The 24,952-nt window shown below is 30.0% G+C and overlaps 1 protein-coding gene across 1 annotated transcript in view; it reads right to left on the bottom strand.

The window, feature by feature from the left end:
- Nucleotides 1–24,952, bottom strand: part of LOC109594267 (whirlin) — a 56,447-nt gene that overhangs the window by 26,924 nt on the left and 4,571 nt on the right. Inside the window, exons 4-12 of the mRNA XM_049966279.1 lie at nt 21,986–22,213; nt 19,385–19,510; nt 17,365–17,537; nt 16,880–17,069; nt 15,326–15,454; nt 14,572–14,631; nt 13,681–13,793; nt 13,331–13,391; nt 12,752–12,871 (exon numbers count right to left, since the gene is read on the bottom strand). Of these exons, the coding sequence (XP_049822236.1) occupies nt 12,752–12,871; nt 13,331–13,391; nt 13,681–13,793; nt 14,572–14,631; nt 15,326–15,454; nt 16,880–17,069; nt 17,365–17,537; nt 19,385–19,510; nt 21,986–22,213 (1,200 nt within the window). The remainder of the gene's footprint in view (nt 1–12,751; nt 12,872–13,330; nt 13,392–13,680; nt 13,794–14,571; nt 14,632–15,325; nt 15,455–16,879; nt 17,070–17,364; nt 17,538–19,384; nt 19,511–21,985; nt 22,214–24,952) is intronic.

A 24,952-nucleotide genomic window follows, 5' to 3' on the forward strand; every position in this document is an offset into this window, starting at 1 on the left:
TAATATTTTAATATTAAAAAAATATATACATTTTTATTTAATTGACATTTAATTAATTAAACATTAATCATAATAAATACATATACTTCTAAACCAAATTTACAAATTGTAGATTCTTTTCGAAATTAAAATCCATTATTAATTATTTTTAAAATTGTATAATATAATAAAATAATTAATATTCATAACAAATTTCTTAATTAATTAAGTATATTATGTTTGTTTTATTGTGGCATAAATTTTATATTTATTTATGCCATAAATCATTTTTAAAAACAATTATTTTTTTCATTACAATAATAAAATATTAATTATTTTCACAATTAAACTAGGATAGAGTTTATTCCGTGAAACATGAATTAAAAGACAAAAATTGAAGAATTTATTATTGTTATTTATGCAAATAACACTATAAAATTAATATAAAAATTTTAATTAGAAATTTATTCATAAATTTTCATTTAAACATGTAATTTAAATTTATATAATAAATATGTTTACAAGTATACAAGCTTAAAAAAATAATGGAACTGCGTATTTTATAAAGCATAAAAACATAAAATGTTAAAATGGAATATGTAAATGTTTGAGGGTCAAGAGCAATTTTTATATATTATAAAATCGTTCTGAATTATGTGCGTCATAAAAGTTCTTTTGAATTGCTTGTTGTCATAGTTTTAAGAATTTATTTTTTATTATTATTATCATTTATTCTGTATCTGTATCTCATTATTTTAAATATTACTTTATTTCATTAAATAATAAATTATAAATAATTTGTTATTTTTTTTTGTAAATTATACTAATAAAATAATTATATTGATAATTAACTTAGAACATATTTTTTTTCACATAACAAATGAATTAAAAGACAAAACTTTTGATATTAAAAATACATTTCAATTGTAAATCAATATGTGTTTTATAAATTATTAAATATGTATTTTAAATAGGAATATGTAATTCGTTGCAGATCAAGGTCAATTTTTATTTGTTATAGAAATATTCTAAGATAGGTCATTGTTTTCTTATTATTATTTACTCCATAGGTTATACTAATAGGTTCCTGCCATTATCTTAAATACTCTTTTTTATTATCTGCTATATTTATTATATTTATTTATATTCTTGCCTCATAAATAAAATAAATAATTTTTTAAACTAAAATAAATTATAAAAAAGCTTCTAAAGGGAAAATAATTTAATACACACACCAACTTTAAATAGTATATTTATAATTTATAAATAAAATTTACAATTATTTTAAATAATAATTCAAATTGGGTCAAAAATAAGCATAATTAATTAATTTATAAATATTAAAAAGTGATTGTATTTGCACTAATTGTAATCAAAATGATATTTGCCCAACAGTTTAGAAACTGCACTTATTTTTCGTTGTGGCGATTGCCAAACAGCAACATGTGAAACAATCTTGGTCGAAAGCAATAGCGTTGCACAACCATAAAATAGGTTAGAAAAAGAAGCAATCCATGATTGATAAGCATTGTCTGTCGGATTGGCAATTAAAAAAATAAAAAAAAAAAACACCATTTCCATCGTACGCATACGAGTAAAACACGAGACTCACACTCGCAGAATTTACTGGAGTATGTCTCGGTAATTATTACAAAATTATGGTATAACAGTCCGTTTTATTTCGGATTTAATAACCGCTCATTAGAAACTGGTGTATTTATAATTAGCCTCACACGTCTGCCTATAGAATTAAGCCATTATGCCATTTTACGTTTCGAATGAGGTAATTAATTGTTCGGCCACTAATGAAAATAATTATTAGTGACGCTTTTTTTATTGAACCATATAATATCATTTTTTTTTAATAAAGTGGTTCTTTTTTTCAGCTGCGTTATGAAAGTGTTATGCATTACAGTTATTACATAAAATCGCTTGTTATTCGAAAACATTACATAAAACGCAGCTTTACCCTTTTGTGTTTGAGGTAATTTATGCGAACTTTAAGTGTAGGCATTGTGTAATAGAATTTACAAGTAATATGGTGTGATAATTTGTTTAAAAACACATCCATTATTTAATGATTATGGTCATAATTTTACACAGAATTAATTTGCATTTGTTGTTGCTTTCTGATGCGTAGTAATGTACATTATACCTATCTCAACTGGGAACTTTATGAATAAATATTAAATTATCAAAAAATTGTTTAAAAAATAACTTTCTTAACTGTTTTCTCTTAATTAGTACGGAATTTATTAAATTTTGAGAAGAAATGCGCAGAAATAATTAAAAAAATTGCCAAATTAAATTAAAAAATAAATAAACTTAAAAATTAAAATTAACCAATTAAAAAAATAACAATAAAAGAATTAAAATTAATAAGATAAACTATAAAATTAAAAAAAAATTAAAATAAACTAAAATTAGTAATTTGAAAGCAAATTAAATAAAAAGATAATTAGTAAGTTAAATTAGTAAAAAATAAAATTAGTTATTTAAATTTTTGGAACCAAAAAAAGGGAAATTCATAAATTGAATACTTTTTCTCATAGAAAGTTGTCTACATTTCACTATTTATAATAGATGTCCGCAAATAAAAGCATCAGTATTCGATAAATCACAATCAATGTGGGTTGATGCGATGCAAATAAAAGACCGGACCCGGTTAATTCGGGTTCGTGCGTCGCGGTCGCATCGTGAGTGTCACAAATTGTGGATCAGTGTTGCAGTGGGTCTGTGGGACCGTTTGCAAATCGTGCATCACACACACACACACACACACACACACGTACTCCACTACAACACACTACGTGGAATACACATTCGCATAAACAGCGGAGATTTGAAAGGTTCGCCGTCTGACTCACCGTCGGGGTCTCCGCACGCAAATAAGCCATAAGTCGGTGGGGCCCATGCGGTCCACTTTTATTTTTCCTTCTCCGTTTGTTTTTTCCGTCGTTTTGGCCGTTCCGTTCGCGCTTATCGCCTCGGAATTGTACCACAGGAAATAAATATGGTGGCCGCAGGTTTTATGGGCACCGGACGGTTTCGAATGTCGAACCGGGCTAAATTTAGACGGGATAAATAAGTCCAAGGTCTCTCTGTGATAAACTGCCAGATACACGTATTTTTTTTTTATTTTAACTTAATCATATGTTTGGACTTTTATTTTCAGGGTTCCTGCTGAAATACCCTGAGAAATATTACTGAAATTTATATCTTTCATAACTTTTATTTATTGATTTTATTTTTAGTTTATGTATTCAGTTTGAAATTAGTATAAAAACGATAAGAGGTCTGAAAGGACAGAGAAATTATATTTTCAGGATTACTACTGTAATAATATCTTGAAAAACATTACTGAAAATTCTCATCTCACAATTTCATAAGTTTTATTTTATGAATTTTAAGAATTCATTGTCACTAACTGTCAGAAATTTTAAAAATTCAGTTTCAAATTATTGTAAAAACTGATTAAAAACATGAATGAACAAAAACTTGTAGTTATTTGAATTTAATTTACATAAATTATGTAACATAAGCCAATAACCAAAGACCTAAAACGATTCCCTTCATTGATTGATGTAATTCGATGATAATCTCCATCCAGATTAACTTTTACAGTTACTTTTGTTAACGTTTATTGAACGGACAGATCGAAACCCAATTATCAATTGTGGGTCACAAATTCAGACCAAATACATATTCATATTAAACGATTTATCTCTGTTTCGAATCATAATCGTTTGTTTAACTGACAGGATGTTATAATTAAAACCAAATAAAAAATGAGCAAACGTTTTGTATCTCACAAATTTGTCTTTGTTGGTGCTCTTTGTGTCATTATTTTTTAGAAAGTATGCAAAGAGGTCGAATCGCTTACTTACAGTTTCTCAAAATTGGCACAATTGCAATAAATTATCCTTATTGTTGACTATTTTGTTCATCGTTGTGACATCAATTGAAACAATCAATTCCCAATATTTTTGAACACGGTTGAACTAAATATATAATATAAAAGGGAGAACCCTTTCACTCAGTACCTGCGACATTGGACGGGCATTTTTACGAAGGGAAACACGAACCCGCAAAGTAAAAGTAATTAAACGCTAAAAGTACAATGTCCTGCGCTGAACTTCAATCTTTTTACTTTCTTCCGCACGTTTCCCATATGCCTTGGCGGCCACGTGAAAAACTCACGATGCAGGATATGCCAATTGCGACGGTTGGAAGGCTAATTGTCACTGAAAAAATTTTATCTGTCACTCGGCTATTTTTAATGGGATTCCTCGTGCAGCTGGACAAATGCCATTACGTAATGGCGGTCTTAAAGTTGACGCCGAACAATTAGAGGATATTTTATTATTTGTTGTTAATATATTGTTTAAAAATTGAGGAGGAATGCCGCACAGTTGTGTATGTGGGGAATGCGAGAGTCGTGTATTAAGAAATGTTTATGGGGATTGAATAAATTCATTAAGAAGTATTTACTGAAAATAAATAATCAGAATAATTGGCTGATGAAAAATTATTGTTTTTTACCTATGTCATTTGTGACATAAATGGTAAATGAAAGTCGAATTAAGGACATCTAGTGTTTCCTGGCTATTATCATTAAGGACGTATCATTTTACTTTCAAATTAGTTGTGTCCGATTTCTATCGTAAAGAAGCAGTGGCTATTGTTGTACGATTTAAAAGTGTTTAAAAATTCATAGCTAAACAATAAATGTACAATAACATTAAATACAGGATATCCCGAAATTGGCAGTTCAATAAGAATGAAGAGTTCTAAAATTAACTTGCCTCATTTTTCATTTCATTTTTCAAAACTTTACAAGTAAATTGTACATTAAAATTGAACAATTACAGTAGTTTAGTTTATTTTTACTCTTCAAAATATGCTGTTATATTATTTAAAGTATCTATTGTATAAATAAAAAATATAAGCACTTAGATAATTGCTACTCTTTAAATATGAATGAAGTAATTTCTGCAGATATAATATTTTATTATTTATTCTACATTACACTTACAATTTATGTAAAAAATAATTATATATTATTAAATATTAGTTAGGAAAGTAAAATATTCAAGATGCCTTATGTTTGATAATGAATTAATTTAAATTTAAACAAAATTTGTAGTAGTTATATTTTATTAAATTAATATTTTATAATAGTGTTTTGTAACTTGTAATAACACACGAATAAATTCTTATTTACAATTAATAACATGGTTGTTTCATAATTTATTTGAAGTGGTGGAAGTCTTATAAATAATAAAAGTGGATTCTTCTGAAATAGATACTGGACATATTTTACAATAAAAGAAGTGTGTAGCACATATATTTTTTTGTCCTCTAAATCCTCAGGAATCGGCAGTAATACACATTTATTTCCAATGAAACATGTTCCCTTACCAACTGACTGAACACGATTGTATTGTTCCAAAGAAAAATTCCCACGTTGCAAGTTTAAATTGGAAATTTTTCTCTAAATATACGATTACATTGTTCAATGATCATGGAATGAATTTTACATTTTCACTTGAACCGACATTTCTCCCATTCTTTCATGTGTTTTATTTGACTAAAACTGACTTGAATGTTTTAAACAACAACAAGCGTGATATAAACAATAATTACACTCATACTTGACCGGTTAAGTTTAGCCTTAGGCCGATAATAAATAATTCTAGGAGTATCAAACACAAACACATTTAAATATTGGTTATGTATATTCATTAACAATAGGAAACTAATTATGTTCTCGTCACGTTTCAATTCTGCAAATTTACCCGACATAAAAAAAAAGATAAAACCTTGTAGCCAACCGTAGTTTGATATTGAAGTAACCTCAGGGGTTTAATGTAGGTTTTATGAATCTCCTGCGAATTAATGTTGTAGGAAACACAGATAAATTTCTAAACTATAATTTATGATGAGTAATACGTTGCCGGTGTCTTTAATACGTGTTTTACGTTTCAGATCCATCCCAGTTAAACATTGTAGGTAAGTAAAGGTAACAACAATACACTCTAGGTCAGTGAATATCAGATAAACCGTCACAAGATCGTAAACATGATCAATCCAACCATTAACCGTGCGTATTGTGCGGCGTGGCCGATCCAAAACCGTAATAAATACAAACGCAATAAATTTCGTTCGTGCTAGACGGCAAAACCGCGACCTTATTTCATATTGTAACATCAGTTCTGGTCCGACCTCTTCGGTGTGCGCGAAACGAAATACATCACGACTTCGAACCAGACGGGGATAAATACACTCCGGGTCGCAAATATCACACCTACTTTTGTCTTGTGTCCGTGAGTGTTTGATAAACGGTTTTCAAATTTATCGGTTGCGCCGAGCCACACTTAATTTACGGCCTTGCAAGTTGCAACTGGATCGAAACGCATTTGTATCGATGTGGACAGATTTTTAAATTTATACATGTTTGAATTAATGTTTTTTTCTTTTCTTTTTAATGTCACCAATAAGAAAAATAATTTTCAAAGCTTTTCGAAACTGAAATGTCTTGAATTAAAAGTTCCTCCTCATATAAATAATAAAATGTCTCATATATACTAAAATACATTATTTGTGAATGTAATTATTAATAAAATTCATGTCCAAAGTTTTTTTTTTGATAAAAAAGAGAATTTTAATCATATACATATTCAAATGAATGTTTCTTTCTTTTTTTTTAATATCACCAATGAAAAAAATAATTTTCAAAGCTTTTTTTACTAAAATGTCTTGAATTAAAAATTCCTCCTCATATAAATAATAAAATGTCTCATATATACTAATATACATTATTTGTGCATCTAATTATTTAATAAAAATCATTTTCAAAGTTTTTTCTGATGAAACGGAAGAGATTTTTAAATATATACATGTTTAAATGAATCTTTTTCTACAAGAGTGCCTTAAATTAAAAGTTTCTCCTCATATAAATAATAAAATGTTCAATTTTTAAATGTTTATAATAAATTATTAAAACGTTTAAATATATTTTAATAAATTATCATACAAAATATTGTATTCTATGATTAATTAATACATTTATTAGCTAACTGACTGTGGGCCCAATAAAAGGAAAAATCAGCTATTTCTCCTTGTCAGTTTCCTGATCGCATAGCAAAATTGATGGTGCGATAATTCTGTTCATGAGTGTAGAACGCCGTAGGTTCTGCCGAACATAATGGTAGTAATTAATCTAGTTACTTGACGATATTAGTTGGCACACCTGGGTGACCCCGCTGACTTGACCGCAGCGTTGCCATCACTCCTCCATTTTCCCCTCAATCCTTTTATTAACTTAGCTCCAACAAATTAATCATCGACAGGTGTACATAATCCATTACATCGATTTAGAAAAAAACACTGATAGAGTTTCGTTAAACTGTTCCTTTTACTTTGGCATAATTGAATCACTATAAGTTTGTACCATAAACTTCGCAGCATCCAACACAGAGCCAGATGTGATTCGATTCGATGGCAATAATAAGTGTTTATAAAATGCCGATGGAAATAGACTCATAATAGAGCAATTACCGTATGACATAATATATGGTGGTTAATGTCTGCCATTGTTGTTCAGGTGGAGTTTAATTGTTCGTAGAATCTGGGTGGTCTTGTAACTAAAAAACCAGTAAACTGCGTTGGAAGAACTAACGATTAAATTATGTCGTATAATGACCTATTTTTCTAACGTTGCCTTCCATGTTTACTTACTCATACAATCTTCGAGTGTCTCACCAATTAAGTCGAGGTACATCAAAACTTTGTGAATCAATCAGAGTTTAAACTGAGCTGTTGTGAAGCAATTTAAATAGAAAGTTATAAATTAATCTAATCGGAGCTTATTTATCCGTTTTGCCCGAGCAGTTAGTTGTCCTACAAGCTCTTGCCCAATTATTCGCTTTTTATTCGATAACGATTTCGTGCCGCCACTCGACTTCCATCATTGATAAATCACCGCGGCGCATTTGGGCCTTAATTGGACTCCGTTACAAATGACAACAATAATAAAAAGCGCATTTAACTTCGTATATAACGTAATCAATTTGCAGGTATTGAGTGTGGGTCAGAGGTGAAAATGCTCATATTGGGAACGGTACTTCTGCCCGTTTTACGGTTGATCAAGATGTTTTAAAACATTTCCGGCAAGACGATGATTGCCCGGTCGGGCTCTTTGTGGGGCTCACCCGAGGCGCGCCCGTCTTTAATTAAATAAATCAACTTCTACACCTTTTTATTTGTACATTAATCATCAGCGGTACGACTTACGTTACATTTAAACGGTACTAAAGCGGTGATGACGGTGCTCGGTTAATTGTTCTCTGGATGCTCTTTCTATTGGAAAAATGGGGGTTTACGTAAGTATATTTATTGTTCTATTGAAGTGCTAATCAAGATTTGAGGCAATGATTCGTTATTATTGGGTCCATCAAGATTTCATCGGCACCATTAAAAAAAGTCATATTAGTAACTGGGCAAATTGAAAAGTCATTATTCCATTGTCTGCAGGTTAAGTCACTTTTTGTTATCTGATTTCTTCTGATGGCTTAATTGTAGAGCGAAGCTGCGTTATAAATATAAAAACACTAACTTAAACGAGAATTTATTGTACAAATATTATTATGCTCAAGTTGAACTTTGTAGGTCAAGTTAAAAACATTTTAAGTGTCTTGTTTTATGTCATAATGAAAAATTATGAGATATTTTATTTTAGTACCATACATTAAAATAAATTGGCCTAGTTTAACAAACATTTTATGAAAAAAATCAGTTTTAAACCATAAGTTATTTATATTTTTATTTTATTTGGAAAAATATTATACATATAATATAAATTTATAATTATGTCTTTTATATAATTTTAAACTTAACCTGAAAATATGTATGTTAATAAATATATTTATATATATATGTTTATCATAATAAAAATTAACCTGCTTTATGATTTTACCGTTATTTGACATTTATTTATTTAACATATTTTGTCATTTAACACCCGTAATTTTCTTAAGTTTAATGGTTTATGGAATATTATAGAAATTAAATAAAACATATTCTTTCTAATTATCGACTGGTAACGCTTTAACGTCAATTATCAAGTGAATACATACATGTACTACGGTCAATATTATTTATATTTAAAATTCAATCTTACATAATTTTAAACTTAATGTAAAATTATAAATGTATTACAAAAGTTCAAAGATAATCACCTGGTTCAGTACTATATTTATATAATTATTTACATAAATCACTATAAATTTGTTTAAAATGTCCTACACAAATCATAAAAAAATTATAAATATATTATAAATTGTTAAGGCATTGAAAAACGATAAAATTTGGTATTTTTTGTTAACAAATTATAAAAATAAACTTAATAATTCCTTATTTTTATTTTTAGTAGAGTAAAAACAAAAAAAAAAATAGTATTTTTGTTGATAATCGAAATTCGCCAGAAGAAAGCTGAAACACGAAACAAAAACCGCATGGCATGGCCCTGTTTGCGTTAGTTAACGAAGCCGGCTTCACTATTATGTCACTGGTAAATTGACATAGAATCCCATTAATTTGGAAACCTCACAGAACCGTTCCGAAAACCGAACGTACAAAAATAAATGTGTGTTTTTTCCTGGTGCCCTGCATTGACCTTAACGTACGTAAAGGGAGACAAAGGACTGAAAATAAATAAGCGGTAACGTTGTTGTAAACTGGCGACCGTCCGTACTTATAAAATATAAGTCATATCGCTGTTAACAGTAATGACGTCTAGACCACAAAATATGGCTGACATAAAAGCAGGTCATGAGAATATACAATGGTCAACCACTTTTCAGGTACGACTTATGTACTTAAACGCCATAAATTATACGAGCTGTAGGAAAACAACCATTTTATCGGGACTGGTTTTTTCTAGGTCTGATAACATTATGTGTAATTCATTAACACAATGATCCGTTGTTGCTGCATCCACAATTTTGTAACGGTTCAAATTCTGTTACAAAAATGGTATCGAAATTTTATGGTATTACATATAAGTCTTTTTGAATTAAATTTAGCGTTAATTACCACTAGTTTACACTATTTTGTTTCACAACAAGTAAATTCTTAACAATTTTTACATGATTCTTAACTTTCTATTTCCAAAAAAATAATGAACATTAGTTTTAATGACAATCAAGATAATTTGATCATTTTTATTTTTCTACAGAAACTTCTTTATTTTATTTCAAGGATTAGGAGACCTCTATACTATTACTATAATGATTTACTTATAAAAATTAATAACTTAAATTAAAAATTCTACGTAAAATTTTATAATTATTATTCAACATTCCAAATTTGCACAAATTTTAATAACAATAACTTCTTTTTATTGTTATTAATAGTTAAATAACATAATAATAAAAATAATAGTTTTGTACAAATCTGGAGAATTTTATGTAAAACATTAATAATAGATTTTTTATGTGTATATTAAAATACATGTTAATTACTAATTTGTAAAATATAATAAATATAAATAAAAATGTAAACGTTAAAGTAAATATTTATAATTTGCATAAAATTATAATAAAATAAACTAACTAAGCATTAGTAATTAATGACTAAAATTAATCCTGAATCCTTTGATGAAATGTTATTGGTGTGCAGATCCGAAGCCGATTAATTTCCATAAATCGATTCCGATACCAACAGTTATCCTTTTGAACGATACAGAGCCATAAACCAAATTCATTTAAGAAAAAATAACGGTTTCGCAGCATCTTATACGGGCAAAATTTCATTTCATTTCATTTCATTTCATTTCCTTGTAACAGTATACGTGTCGTTGACTTTTGACTTCAATTAATTTATTTTATGTGGGGTTTACAGTAAATCTGAATGCCGATTATTATATTTACGCGTTTGCAAAAGGCTTTCTCCGGCAACGGGTTTAGCTCCGGTATAGCACGTGAAGGAAATGCGAAAAAACGAGTTTTAAAACTCGCGGATGTGATTTTCGGTTTTGGTCACTTACGTAGGCGTAGGTAATGACAAATGAACGCGGTGAAAGTGCCGACTTTCGTTTTCTGATTTATTTCACCGGTCAAAAGCGTTCCACTTTAATGGGTGTTTCTTTTTGTTGGTTTCAGATCGACGTGAAAATGGAGTCGTGGTTGGTTGATGTGAAACGCGTCCGCATCCCCAGGCCCAAATTCGGGGGCAGCAGCAGATGCTATCCTGCTGAGCCGCCCAAAGACTACATCTACGAGGACAGACCGGAAGAGCTAAAGTTAAAAGCTGGCACGAATTTGGTCAAAGCCACGGAGGACCTCAGGAGAGCCTTACAGGAGAAGCTGTAAACCACTCTTCGATGGTTAATTTATTGACGTTTTAGTTGTAGTTGAAGATATTTATAATAGTTGGCTATTGTAATGGCAGAATTATTTTTAGTACAGGGTTTGCAATAACTAGAAATTAAAAACAATATACATAATCTGACTTAACAAGTTTTAAAATATTTTATTTTAAAAATGTTTTAAAACTACAATATTATCATATCTCATTAAATTTAATTTAAATCATTTTTCATAATCATCTTTCCTTATAATCGCCATTGTATTATATTTTAACGCATTCTCAGTAGCTTTTTATTTAGTTGTAACATGTATATAACTGTGATATTCATATAACATTCAAATAATTTTACGAGTCATGATATTAACAAATATTAAATACTTATTTCTTGCTGAAATAATTTGTTTAAAATTTGTTGGTGCTATTCATGATTTTTAACAATTGTATTGTTATTTTTAAATAAAATAATGTGAAATAATTGTGTTATTTTAGTCCTATATAAAAATATTAATTTTCATAATTCATTATTAGAAAGTCATCAATACTATATTTACCATCGGAGATTTATTGTGGAGAAAGAATTACAAGTTTTAAAATTCGAAATGAATTTAAATGCAGAATTGCAATTTCCAAAGTGCTTTCGAACGTTTTATTCAGTTGAAAGTTCTTTGCCAATGTTAAGATTTGAATTTCACAGGAACTGAATAATGCATAAGATCATTCTCTCAAATTATGCCTTTATTGAGCATTTTCTCTATCAAGATTATTAAGAAATGTATTTATTTTTCTACTGACAAAAATTTACATATATTTTTTTAGTTTTCCTATTATATATTTACTATTGTAATTAAAGTAATAAAATAATTTAGTTTATACAGATTAAAGCTAATTCATATTTTAATACAGCAATAAAAATATTAAACAGTAAACATATATATTTAAATTTCATTGATATTGGTTGTTGATACTTTTAATTAATTTATAATATATTTATAAATATTATTTATTTAACTTTAATACTAAAAATGTGTGTACATATATAAAAATATCCCACATAACTTTTTTACTAAAGTCATAAAACTTTTATGTCGTACTATAAAATTATAATTTCTTGTTATCTCAACTTTCACTCAAACACTAATTTTTGGCCTTAATTAATGACATCGAACACTTCTTACGCATTGAATGAGCTCTAAACAGTAAACCGATTAGAAAATTTACTCTGAAGGTAAAACACCGAATAGAACTAATACGATTAGTCCGTAATACTCGCCCTGGGGCATTCAATTAAACACGCCTTTGACGCCATCTGATCCCGTCTTTGTGCGACAGTTTTAATTATCCTTTTACTAAAGTCCGGTTCACTTGGAAGGTGGTCAATTTTTTAAAGAGAAACTCCACTTACCGAGTCCGGATAGTCGGGCTGGTGTAAGGCCGTGGTGCTTCCAGATCTGGATTCGCCGGGACTTGAATGTCTACGACTTCTTGTTCCGGGTGGATTGTCCTCGTCTCCACTCACATATTCCTATAAATTTTGCATTAGTTCGCTGTACGAAAACCACCTGGGTGTTCAAAGAACTATTCTAGATGTGTGTAAATTTATTTATTTAAGAAGTACAAGAGCTACTCTAAAAGAGATTGTTCTAGACTGAAGTGTCGACTATGAGACTGAAGTAAAACACTGACAACAACGATAATAGTGAGGTTTATTCTCATAGTGACTCAAAACTAACTAAATACTATGAGCGGAACAACAAGCATCATCTATAAAACTCCTAGAATGTCTAAGTAACAGGTAATATAAATAAGAGAAGGTAAATACAGAAGTGCAAGGGGGATATGATAGAGATATGTTGGTGCCAGTGCTCTAAAAACGCCCGACACAAATCTAAGATCCGGAGATCGAGATTTGTCCCGTGCGAACTCTACAAGCCTACCAAGATAATAGATAGAAAAAAGAAGATAGGATGAAAACACAAGTCACCTGATTCTGGTGATCTTCATCGTTTACACCGATCTTTTCTGTGGCACTTGGTGGTCTAGTTCTAGAACGCGAAACACTTTTGGTTATTGCTTGGTTCAGTCCCCTTCAGAATGGTGATGTTTTGTATGTAGATCTGAGTTGAATTGTCGATATAAATAGGCTAATTTTAAAATTCTAAAAATCCCATTTTGGTTTCGTAAAAGGACTATACAACTAACCCAATATTTTTTTATAGTTACAGATAAATTTAAAGATAATATGATTCAACCCAGACCTAAAATTTAAGAAAATCATTTCTTCATCACCATTGATTGAGCCATGATTGGTGATTGAGATTATTTAGTTCTCACCTCTGGTTCTTTTCTGATATACCCATTCCCAAACCAGAATCTTCGCTGGGAGAACGGTAATCATCCTCGTTATAAACGCTAATACCGGGAGGCTGTTCACCCGGACCGAAGTCCTGGAATCATCGAATCCAATCGTTAAACACTGAACTGGGCCCTTGTCCAATTATTAACCTCGCATTTAGGGAAACGTGAAACGTGAAACGTGAAACACAGCACCACGAGGTACTTGGAAATTATTTCATGCGAATTGTAATCTGCTATTTCAATGATGAATGTTTAATGAGTTATTACTAATCCTTTAATGAAATACTGCTGCTAATAATACTACTTCATTTTAAAATGAGAATGATAATTATGATAATTGGCTTAATTGGATTTTTATTTTATTATTTAAAAAACTCAATTAAATTTTAAATAGCTGTTTAAATTATTTATTAAAATAATTATTATTAGCTGGAAATTAATAAAAAAAATTTTATTGTATTTATCTTTTAGCATTAAATATTATTAATTTCAAAAATAATTAAATAAATTGTAATTTTAAGCTTTTTATTGTCATAAATTATTGATTACGTAATTAAATTTTAATTAATTTAATTATTAAAAACAATGAACAATATTTAAATTAAATTGTGTACCTAATATGTACGTGGTGCTATTTTCACATAAACCTCGATGTAAGTTATTTAAATTGTTTATTATTTAATAATATTTTTAACATTTTATTTAGGTTAATAGTTTATTTAAAAGTGTTTTTCATGTGTCGGTTTACATTTACATTTAATTTGAATGCATCAAGCACCACATATATCTATCAATATTTTTACGGATTATCCGATCGAATGTTAAGTTGTCATGTTTAGGAAGCAAGGTCACAACACGAAAACTTACCTCGTGGTAGCCCGAGTAAATTGAATGATTTGCGTCCGGTACTTGAACACCACCTTTTCTCTGAAAAAAGTTTTTACACTTTTAGTTTTTTACAAAGGAACTTAAATAAGTTTAGTAGAAATGCATGACGGTAACAATGGAAAAGTTGTCTTACTTGCAAAGTTAGGAATAAATGATACTGAGTTAAGCAAAAGTTTGTTAGGGTAGGCTGATTAATTAACAAAACAAATAGATAGAGATAATGATGTTAAAACAAATTTTCAAACTTCACAGGTACTCAAATACATTTCCGATAAGATTTTGTAAGTTAGAAAAAAAAATTATCAAATATTTGAAAATTGAATGGAATATTTAACATGTCTTAGAAATGTTTGGAACACTTCCCAGAATATATTTTCCAGCGGTAAAATCCAATTATAAAACATATTAAATTCTTCTAACAGATTTATAAAATTATGATTTATTTCCACGGTTTAACCGGAGTAATAAATCCGAATTCCGGGTAGGTATTGATTTTAGTCAATTCCATTATTCTAGTTTTGCATCTGTGTACAATAAACGATAGTTTCCAAAAACTCATTGGGTATTCGAATGGCTTTTATCGAGGGATTTAAATTATTATCAATTCTGTTTCGCTTTTAATCAAACGAAATTAAATTTTCTCCTGCACAATTTATTTTATAAACAAAAATATACGTTTGGTAATTACCTGGTTTGTTTGAGGAACAAATATTGTTAAGTATTAATTACTTACCCTAGAGTGTCGGTAATCGTGTTCCCTAGGATCTCGTATTCTGTCTGCGTCTCTTCTATAAACTAATTCATCGAATTTAACGCGATCATCAACAGCTACTATTTCCCTTAATTCGGTCATAAGAGTATACTGCAACAACAAACAAATTAAAGTGTACAGGAAACAAATAGATTACTCTAACTACCAATCAGGATAGTAACTTATAGATAGAATAACGAACGTAACATTACTTTCTTTTATACAATAATAATTAAAATACTAATTATAAACCAAGATATGTAGAAATTGGAGTAGACGAATATAATTAAATAAATAAATAACATTTATTATATATAATACATAAGTATAAAGGACAAATATTATTTAATAGGCAATAAAATTGATAAATAATTCAGAAAATTATAAAAAGCATTGAAGTGGATTTTGTGATAAATGTGAGATAATTACGACTTCATTAAGAAATCACCTCAGGGAGCTATTTTTAGGTGTAGCAATTTGCAAACGACGAACAGGATTAGAAACTGAAAAACGACTTGTCCGCCGGAATAATCCGGGACCATTAGTCGGCGTTGATACGCTCCAAGAACTGCATTATGTATTAACGACAGTAATTCCATCATTAGCTGCATTCATAATGTGACACGTATGTTTCATACTTCACTATTTAAAGGTCTAAGAAATGCACTCCCGACGTGGCAATCGAACTTTTTGCAATGTTCAAAGCTCTACAACTTCTTTGTCGGTTTAATGAGTTTATAAAATTCTAAAACACGTTTGTGAAACTCTCTATAAACTTAAAGATTTTTCAGTAAATTCAATAAATACTGTACTATTAACATGATTTTACAAGCACTGAAAAGAACTATGCAGATTTGTAGGCGTATGAACTTTTGTAAGGGTTAATTTTATACCCACACTGTATATTTTTTATACAGACGATTTAACATGAAATATTTGATAGGAGTTAAATTGCCATGAATGATTCAATTTGTTAGAAACTCGCCTCCGTTTGTTTGACAGTTCGTTAGCCAAATTGAATTGATTATGAATGTTGAGTTTGATTACACAATGTTTCGAGATAATAGATTGGTCAATATATTAATTCTGTAGCGTCGATGCCTTCTCTTGTTAATAGTTATCTTTATGACAATATAATACAATGATTAATTAATTACATGTCAATAAAAAGCTTTATTTATTTATTATTGATGTTATTTTTACGAAAATTAATTATTTTATCCCTCAAACACATAATAATTCCGGAATGTAGTGCAGTTTAATGAAGGGTCGTTAACAAATAATGCAATTTGGAAAGTTACAGCACATATTCTACAAGTAAGGGGAAGTTGATTGTTCCCGAAGTTTCAGCGGTAATTGTCAAAAATCAAATCGAGGCTAAATTATTCGGAATGATTAAGATTGTTGAGAATTCACGTCTCGTTTATTCGAATATTCGACGACTTAATTGATTCAATTAACTATGCAATTTTAAATTGAACATTTCACGAGTCGCTACACTAACCCAGTTAGTTGAATATTAAGTAATGATCGTACCTTATCTGGAGTGTTTAGTAGTTCAGTCATGACTTGTACGAAGGCATCTATGGTCATATGTCTGGCTGCGTACTCATCGGTGTAGTAACACAGGGTGGTGAATTCGGGCCGCGAGAGCAGACACCTCGCCTTTTCTTCCACCATTTGGAGGGCGGCCGCCCACTTTCGCGTCGTTTGTGCCGCCCTACTCCTAAAATATCAAAGAAAATCCATGTTTCTTAAGTACGTAGATTAAGAATTGTTTTCGACTTTCTCTCCTGTAAATTTGTCTCCCTAAGTATTTATTATTCAGGAATGGCAGTCTCCTAACATAATTTGATCCCAATTTACCCTGTAATACTATTTTGTTCCTTCGATGTCATTGGAGCACCGAAACTCAAGATCCAAGAGACTAAAGTTTTTTCAAAACTCTCACAAAATACATCAGGACTTTAAATGTTATTTCTAGTTTCTAATATTGATAGAAATAATTAAGACGAACTTACCCCGGACTGCAAAGGTCCCAGTCTCTATCATAGGCAGTGCAAGAATGGGGTACTTTACCGACATCTCGTACGAGCAGTGTCATCCTCTTGTGATACTTCAATTGAGCAACGGCTTCGTCGTGTGTTACATCCATGAACGATTGTCCGTTCACTTCTAGAATTTGGTCTCCAACCTGAAAAAAAAATCCTAATTGAATTACTTTGATAATTTTATTTTTATCTGAAATATCATCTATTGATAAACGTTTTAAAAATTCATTGATCATTTGAAAATCACTTAACAATTAAGCCCGCAACATTTACACCACCATCCAACAAACAGTGATAAATTACATTCGGATTGATTCATTGAGTGAGCAGTAAAAAAGCGTCTATTAGCGCACCGAATGTAGATTTAATTGGCGTGTCTATTACGTTAGAATCGTTATCGGAGCTGGGTCGGTTTCGTGGAAAAGGAAAATGCCTCAAGCCATTGATCTGTGCCGGCGGTTTGTGGGCGCTATCAGCAAGTCGGACGTCAGAGAACCTACTTCCACCCACGTCGATGTTGGCGAAAAAAAAAGGAAACTGCTTCAGTTTAAATCTGATGATGGCATATACGGAGATAAGTCGATTCCTGGTAAGTCAATATAAAGGACAACTCGGTTAAAGGGAATTCTATTTAATCATTACGTTCCTTTTAGTTTTGTTGTGCTCCAAGCTGGGGAGGTGGATTAAAGAAAATGTTTGAGAGGAGTTCAGTAGATAAGTTTGTTTGGCTTAATACGAAGATGATGTACAAAGGTGTGTCCAGTAATTGGATCCTTTCACAAAAGGACAGTTTAGTTTCCATCAAGGGAATGCCTCTTATGTTAAATAATGGTAAACATTATGAATGTAATAATTAAAAATAATTTTAATAAATTAATAAATTTATATAACAAAGTATATTAAATAATTTAAAGAATAAATTCACGGATCTAAAGAAATACATAAAGAAACTTCAATACTTTATGGTCCATAAATTTAGTTAAATTTTATTGGCCACTTGACTGAAAAGATTCGAAGTAAACACGAATATCATTTTAAACAAATCGAATTGACCTCAGCTATTGCATTCATCCTTGTACGACAATAACAATAAAGATCAATACTCAGTCAGGTATTCAACAAAATACGTTACACCATCGAGTGAAGCTCAATCAAACGTTGATTGGGTTTCTCTAAAAATACGGCTGTTTCTATTTATAACTGAAAAAGAACAGTGGTTGGACAATGAGTAGGCGTAGCCCCGACATTTCAACCACTAGATCGATGCCGACCTTAAAACGCTCTCTTTTTCAGTGTTTTTTTTTTTCAGGCCGTCTCCGGTTTTTTGGTCTAGATGACACAGAATGCGTTATTAAGCTGAAACTGATGGACTTGTTTGTTGAAAGGATCCGTAATAAATGTGAACACAGACGTATGAGTAATTTATAACATTTTACGAGTGTATTTCATGAACTCTTAAAAATATATATCATCTATAAAATTTAACAATTTACACAGTATTGACACAACAACATAGTAATTAAATGACACAATACGTATTCACTTAAGTGGCAAAGGTAGAATAAAACATTAAATCCGATTATGATTGAATTGATGTACTGAATTTCCACTTTACGGGATTATATTGCACATATTGATGTAAATACTATATAATATTACAAAATTATCTCGGCTAAGTGCAGTTTGAGTACACTTTAGGACGTTTAATGCAAATACTCGTATATTTTAGCACCGAATTTCAAATAGTGGGAGTTCATAACTTCATAGGTAGCATCCGGACTGGAAACTGGGTCATCCGGAACATTAAATTAGCCTCGCAGCTTTTTCTGCTGCGATGCTATTAATAGGTTTCGAATTTAACACATGAAATAATCCGATGTCAATGACAAAGGTCTTTGTATCTATTATAGATTATGTAATATTGGGAAACAAAAAAGAGTTGATTGTATTTAGTGAAGTGTAGAATATTTATGTTGTTTGTTTGACTTGCCATGAGACCCGCTCTGTCCGCCACGGAGTCCTTGTCCACCCCGGTGATGAAGATGCCAAGGTTGTACTCCACACCGCCCCGGATCATCAGCCCCAAACTTTGACCGGGCTCTATGCAAAGATCAACCTGAAAAAAAAAAACATTTAATATTTAATTTTATGAAATTAAATTACTGAACTGGATTAATATTAAATATAAAATCCTGAGCTTGGTTTAATTAAATTCAAAGCTTTTAAATCAATATTAATTACGACCAACGTAATTAATTTAATTATAATTCTATACATCAACATGTACAGAAATTATTGAATTTTATCTAATTAGTTAGACGTTTATTAATATAATCCTCAAAATAGCTGCAACTAAACCACATTTCCAATTTGCATTAATTCCATTACAATGCATTTGATTAGTTTACATAGTAAGTAAATAATTAAAAACAATATTTTCAATGTAATCCCACGTTTGGTAAGGATCAGATAATGTTTCATTTGCCAAATATGCTGATGGAAAGTTTATCAATAATAATAATAATAATAATAAATTAATAACTTGTTATTTATTAATATTTTTGTCTGTCGAAACTGGCACCACTAGTTTTCAGTTTCATATGTTATTAATGAACAGAAAAAGTTTAAAAAATGGTGAATGCGCAAAATGATAAAGATGTTAATAATTATACAATTCGATTCATTTTATACAAATAATCGGATAAATATTCATTTATATTTTTAATTCTTAACAATTCAAATTGTTATATTTGCTAATATAATATAAATATTATTATTTTTATTACCAATTTTGAAATGTTCAAAAATGGTGAATGCGCCAAAAGACATTCAATTCAATTTATACAAACATTCTAGTGAAAATTTATTTATTTTTTCATTTAAATCAAATTAAATTGTTAGAAAAAATATATTATTATTTTTATTATCAATTTTAATTTTTACTATTTCAAAAAATGGCGAATGCGCAAAATAATACCATTAACTTTTAATGTAAAAATAAACAAATATAGAATTATTATTTTTATCAATTTAATAATTAATTACGTACATGATATAAATTTATAATGTTATAAAATTATTTAGTTCTTTATTCACTTTAATGGTTGAAAAAAGAGTGTTCAATTGTTTTCAACTCTAGCTAATAAAAATAATTATCACATTTATTTTCAAATTAAATTGTGTTAATCGGAATTCAATTTGTGTTTTGCTATAGGCGAATTGCAATAAATTAATAAATCAATTATTGCCAATAGCAGTACATAACTATCTAATTTTAATACAAATAATTCAAAGTTAATTAAAATGTTTTAGCAATGAAAACTATTACATTTTATTTTATTGATAAATAGGGTAAATATGTATTATTCATGTGTTGTTCATTTTCATATAAAATTCTGATTGACTCTTTATTTAATGAAATAAATTTTCATTTTACGGCTTTGATATAATCAAATCAAATTGTTCAACCCCAGTTTTAAAATATATTTTTGAATAATGACTGCAATTTGCTGACACAACGTTATGCAAAAGGCATAATTACCATACTTTTAAAGTGAGCCATTGCAAAATTTGTAGGAGCATAAGTTCAGAATGTAGGAACAATGAATGCCTTTGACATAAATGATAGTTTTCCGATACATGCCAATGGAAAATCATTTTCCACGTCATTAATACATTAGAGCGAGGCCCCCTTTATGGGCATCCACAGTTCTGATCGTTGGTCTATTTGTCAACGGGTAACCGTGAAAGCTTCACTGCTATCTTATTTATGGCTGCGTCAAGATAATTTACACCACCAAGGAGCTAATAACGTCTATTAGGATATCGTGTAATCGTGTAATCTAGAGTACGTAATTTACGGACTGTTTTCGGTGGTTTTAATGGAATTTTAATATTTTAGTTTTTTGCTGGCGTCGAACTTTTCCCAAATGGGAATTTTTCATACAAGATTAAACAAATCCATTACTTCCATCTACCATTACTATTTCAAAATATTGTGTATTTGTATTTCAATTGTAATTTGTTGCTAAATTTGTGCAAATCCTAAAACACCGGACAATTAATCATGAATACAATAGATACCATTGTGTTCCAACAATTGTTGATGTTATTGATTTATACATATATAAATTACGTACCACGTGAAATAAATTAAAATTTTTATATCACTTCCATTAATGCAAATGAATTTTGGGCAGGCGGTTTTATTTATTGGACGATTAAGCGCTTTTTAATATATGTCGGCCACCCATTAAATGAGATTTGCCTTTGTGTCCCTTTGTGTAATTTAACAGTTAATTTTCAGCTGCACACGCGGTTACACAAATTTAATAAAGGGCCTATACAATATCCACGGACCAAATGGGACCGTTTGACTTTGAAACATAACTGACACTATTACGGGACTCGTAGATTAGTCAAAGCTTTAAGCGTTTTATGTTTTATGAAACATTTAAAGACAATATTGGTTTATATTTTTAATTTTCTAAATGAAACAGTCTAAAATAAAAGTGTAAATTAAGTTTCAGGAATTGTTTTCAACACATACGTCTTACAATTAGAGCAAAATATAAAAATAAACGATTCTTACTCTTCGTATACTCCTGTCTTTGCTGGATGCCCTTCCATAGCCGTACCTCTGGGGTGGTACTTGGCCAGTCCGGGTATATTCTAGTGGTGGTGACACTGGTCTACCGTGCCGGTCCATCCATGAGCACGTCTGGCGCAAATGCCACGGTGCTCCTCCACTCATCACTCCACCGGAAGGCAACGTTGGTGATCGAACAGTCATACTTAGCTTTCTACAAGACTTTAACATCTGCAACAAGAATATAAGTTCAAAAGGATAAATTAACACAAGAATTGTTTAAACACACATTCGCAATACAATAGATATTGTTATGAAGTTTGAATTGGAAACTTTGGCCTACATTACATTGTTGGACATTACGAAGTTTTTGTTTGCGTACCAAACACACCGATAAATCAACAGCGTAAGCTCGTGGCTTACAGCCCCGACGCTGCGCCCGCAAAACTGAGATAGACGAACTAATCTGATTTGCTACTTTATTCCGTACGGATCAGCTACTTCCGCGAAACATTTATGGTGGAATCTTTAAGCAAAGTTCACGATTTTTGCACATCCAGCGAAAAATATTAATGACGCCGCCTAAATTGGTCTTTTTTGTGTCAACCTCGTCAAATTAACTCTTAAGCCTCATTAAAATATTATACTAAATTTCAGTGCTTCAGCCGGCCAATAAATACAAGGTGAATAATTTATTTAATTGGCAGTGTCCATTTCTGGAAGACGCCCTTTATTAAATTAAAACGCAGCAAAATTAGGGGAGGAAATAATTCATAAAACGAACATTTTTTCCGTATTTCCCTGATTAGAAAAAAACGTTTTTATTGTCGGCAGTCACGAACTGTTACCGGTGACTTTTACGACGTTGTTTTCGGCTCAACTTTAGATTTTTAAAGGTACAATTTCCCCGTCTTTACGTATTGATAAATAACCTCTGGAACGTTTCCGCATTTAATTAATTTAAGTTTTTAGTGGAGTTTTATAGCGATTAATCCAAGTTTATGGGTTCTTCGGGATTGGCAAAGTTTGTTGGCAAAAGGAAAAATACTTTGCCGTTAATCTACTCTAATTAAGGTATGTTTAAGGGCATGAACCCCTTTAAAAATGTCCAATTAAGAGCAATTTTCTTATTAAATTAAATTATAGTATAATCCTTTTAATTGATCCATCAATTAATGCATTGGAAGTAACCTATTTAATATTTATTTGAACTCCGGTATTTCGTGTAAAAACCTAGTCACGATACTCCACAAAAAAATTGGTAAAACACCGCCAAACTGTATAAAAAAATATGGGGTTGAATGTCCTGCCAAGAAGTCGTGCGATGTGTATTGATGGCTCCATTTTTCGAAGCGTGGTGCCATAAGACTCAACGTTTTGTTTTATTAACGATCCCCGAATGTGACTGTAGGTTGGTAAATTGATGGTAATAAAGATATTGGGAATTTACGGTGATTGTGAGTGTCTGTAATTTGCGGTAATGTCTGTTCTGGTTCTGGTCATAAAAATGCACGCCAACAAAATACCTCGTTATGACTTTCATATAATTTTTCCTAAAAGAAGGAAACCACATTTCTAATTATTTTTTAAATGTTAAAGTTTCATTCTTAGTTTCATCTCATAGTTTATATTTTCGGTTTAAGAGTAATGTTTGTTTAAATAGTAAATTTATCATCATTATGTGATTCATCACTTTCATTTGAAACGAATATCAAAGCCAGATTAGACTCTGGGGAAGTCAAAAATAAAATATTAGATGCCAAAGCTTAAGCGACATCACTCGATCTGTCAAACAATATAGTGGTATTATCCTTGACAAAATGATCTTATGTCACAGTTAATCGAGCTAGTACGTCATATATTGACTGAAATTTTGGAAGTAAGAAGCTGTACACAAGATGAATCTTTCGTGTCATCAAAAGGGATTAAAGACAGTGTTAGTAAACGTTTCAGCAATGTCCATGAATGAATTCGTGTGTATTATCTAAGATGAAAGACAAGTGGAAACAACAAAGGAGTCAATCTATTCCTCCTCATACAATTTTCATTGATCAAAAAAGAAAAAAGTAATGGTAAGAAAAATACTCCGAATTAAATTAAATAAATGTATAGTTAATATTAATTTATTTGTTTATTAATCATGTAAAACACATTTTTCCATTCAGTTGCAATATTGTGCACACACTAAATCACATTTTCAGCTCTGTTGATGGCAATTAATATTCAAAATCAATGAAATATTGAATGCACCCAAACTGACAACCAATACATTATTAAAGCTAATTTGTTGACGTTTTTATCAATTGATTAATTTGCTTTAATCACAGCAATATCTTTAAATTATTTTTCAGCATATCTGCAGAACATTTAGCACTCAATTTGCTCAGTTACATCATTATGGGCAGCATTGTGTTGCTGATTACAATTATGTATAATCTCGATTACTAATAATGGTTAATAAACAGAATTATCCGAAGTCGGTTAAGCCACGAAGCTCCTAATTAGAGTAATTATTCTCTAAGTCCCGAAAGCTTAAAATTTGATCTGATATTTTATTAATTAACGTCTTTGTTACGTATACGTAAACTTATAATTTTATTTAAGCACATATTAAGATTTATCTTAGAGCATTAAAACAAAAGAAATAAGATAAATGCTGCAATAGTAGTAAAGTAAAGATTCAACACAGTACAAGTCTCCTCATAAATATTTGATGGTGCCTTAATTAAGTAACATTAATGAGTTCATTACATATAAAATACTGCTTGTTTTTGAACTAGTTACCCGCTTCTGAAAACTCGTTCATTTTTGTTGCCTTTTAGCGAAAAGATTCCATCTATTTAAAATTAAAATTTATACGTACTGTAAATTCTCAAAGAACCAATTTTGTTTTGCAATTTTTCATTGTAAATTTAAATTACGAACATAATTGTAATAACTCAATTTAGTTTCAATCCAGTAAATATAAAA

This window comes from Aethina tumida, chromosome 4 (assembly GCF_024364675.1).
Source record: "Aethina tumida isolate Nest 87 chromosome 4, icAetTumi1.1, whole genome shotgun sequence".
NCBI classification, from domain to species: domain Eukaryota; kingdom Metazoa; phylum Arthropoda; class Insecta; order Coleoptera; family Nitidulidae; genus Aethina; species Aethina tumida.